Source organism: Phyllostomus discolor, chromosome 14 (genome assembly GCF_004126475.2).
Source record: "Phyllostomus discolor isolate MPI-MPIP mPhyDis1 chromosome 14, mPhyDis1.pri.v3, whole genome shotgun sequence".
NCBI classification, from domain to species: Eukaryota; Metazoa; Chordata; class Mammalia; order Chiroptera; family Phyllostomidae; genus Phyllostomus; species Phyllostomus discolor.
In genome coordinates, this window is record NC_040916.2 from 47,923,406 (window position 1) to 47,925,883 (window position 2,478).

A 2,478-nucleotide genomic window follows, 5' to 3' on the forward strand; every position below is an offset into this window, starting at 1 on the left:
AAAATAGGATTGATGTTGTGTTTCCAGTACTGAGAGAAGTAGCTTTCATATACTCTGAGGAAATGAGCTTCCTTAAATCCTAGAAACTGGGCTGCTGATATCTAAGATGGAAAAGTTGCCAAAATTATGAGGTATGAGTCCACCTCAAAATATCATTAATATTTTTAGCTGGATGGAACGCCTTTCAATTCTGGAAAGATTCCTTGCATCATCTTCTCAATGAAGAAATACATCACACTGGGTCATCTTACAATTATACTTCCCCTATACTTCCTTTAAAAAATGGGAGATGAACTTCTTACACTCTGAACAAAACTTAGTGCTTCTCTTAGGAGTTGATAAAGGGAAATTTACTCTTTTAAAAAGATGAACCCTCTGATACCTTGGAACCCACTTCAGTCAGACTCCCTCACACCTTAGGTAACCACACAACCTATGGTTGGGTCCTCCCACACAAGAAAATCATGTCTTTCCACCCTCAGTCAGGAAGTCAGCCCCCAAGTTGAGTACCTCTTGTCCTCACAGTTCAAGAGGGTACTCTCATTTAAGGGGGAAACAAATCTAACAGATCTCGTCTTCACCCAAAATAAATCTTTTCATATTACAAGGAATTTATACTTCATGGTCTCTGGGCTTCAGTTCCCTTATCTGTAGAATGGGAGTGATAGTACGTACTTACTTGACTGAAAACCAAATGAGTTAATACACCCAAAGTGCCTAGTTAAGGACACGATACATTGTTGTTTTGAGATGCCTTCACACTGAAAACCCCACCTTACTTAGTTAGTGGGGACCCTCATAACCCAAGCTTCTCTGCTCCTAAATAAATTTCTTCTGGCCTTGGGAACTCCTCACTCGTTATTTACTTTGCAAGTCCCCCATATTGGGTAGCCTCAGGTATGGAGGCTACCCACAGAGGGCTTCCCTGGGCTCTGCTCTGATAGCTGCTCCTACAGTGAGCACCTCTCTCAGCACACCCCCAACACACACACACACACACTCGCACACGCACGCAGAGAACAAGCCAGTGTCACATCCTGGACATTCCTCATATAAGGCCCCACACATGACCTGAAGATCTCGCACACGAGATTAGGCCACATGCGGAAATCAGCCACTCCAACCCAACAACACTCCACCCTCCTCCCTACAGAAAAGTCACCAAATGAGCACACAACATTCCTGTGGGGTCTTCCATTGGGTGAACCTCCCATCTTACTAGATGGTGTGGGATGCATACCCTTGGGATCCCCGCCCCTCACCAAGTGTAGCAGCCCCGCTGTGCCTCCAGCAGAAAGGGCACGCGGCCTGGCTGCTGGCTGAAGGGTAGCAACACCTGTGGCACGTTAAGCTTGTGGGCCAGGGTGACAAGCAAAATCAGAAGCAGCAACAGGAGGCGGTGTAGAGGCAAGCAGAAAAACAGTCCTAAGTCTCGGGATGCTGGTGACCCAGAGCTAGTCATGGCGACTGCTGCGTTCAGGTTCCCGCTCGACTGCAGCCGCGCCCTGCTCCACCAGCCAATCCTCAGGTGAAACGTCAACAGGGGGTGGGGCCTCCTTCTGGCTGGGAATTGTGGGAGTCCCTTTAGTAAACGTTCCAGCAAGTCGATCTTACTGAAACGTTAGGCACAATCTAGGATGCCCACTTAAATACTGGATGGCATATCTAAAAAATCTTTTCTCCCACTTTAACTTCTGTTGCCTACCTTATTATTTGGCACCTAGCCCCACCCACCTTTTTTCTTTTGGGCAGTAATTTCTATTCAGCATTGGTCTGTGCCTATTAATGGAAAAACTTTCCAGCCTTTAGTACAAATGCGTAGCTGACCATTGTCAAGGAAACTATGTCATTTTTAGGATGTCAGATTCACGTCCAGCTCACCGCCAGGATGCAGGAAACGCCAGGCACTGGTGTCTCAAAAGCAACTTTCAAAGTTATCCACTCACACAGCATGTTTCTATGCAAATACTGAGAGTACTTCTTGTCAAATCAACTTGTTTCCTCCAAGTATCCATCAGAATATCAGCTCAAAGGCTGTCTTAGGGCAATTTACTAAAACCACACATATATAGGAGTATGTGATCAGTGTCATATATTAAACTTGTTTAAGCAGCACAGAGCCTAGTAATTCCACGGTTTATAAGAATTAATAAGAGTTGTAAAGGAAAATGTATTGCTCACCCTGAAGATGCAGTTAGATTAAGTAACCTACAAAAGATCTTGCACTTGATTATTTCAAATCTTCACATTTACACAATACACATTATCTTTATTTTAAATGATGAAACTCAAGGATTTACATCAGGACATACAACTGGGAATCTTGAGTTTGGAACCCAGTTTTGATCTGCTACCAAAGCATACACTCTGAAGTCCTGTTGCTGCCACCCACAAAGTTCTGATTTTTAACCAAAACCTCAGTTCCTGTGGAAGAAGTACACTTGGATTAGTTAAATAAAAGTCGAGTAGGTCTGAGGG

General features: G+C 44.3%; 1 protein-coding gene across 1 annotated transcript in view; it reads right to left on the reverse strand.

The window, feature by feature from the left end:
• Window positions 1-2,343, reverse strand: part of NUP210L (nucleoporin 210 like) — a 100,998-nt gene extending 98,655 nt beyond the window's left edge. The window contains 1 exon segment of the mRNA XM_036015395.1: window positions 1,263-2,343. Within this exon segment, the coding sequence (XP_035871288.1) occupies window positions 1,263-1,462 (200 nt within the window). The 5' untranslated portion in view covers window positions 1,463-2,343.
• Window positions 2,344-2,478: the final 135 nt, after the last annotated feature.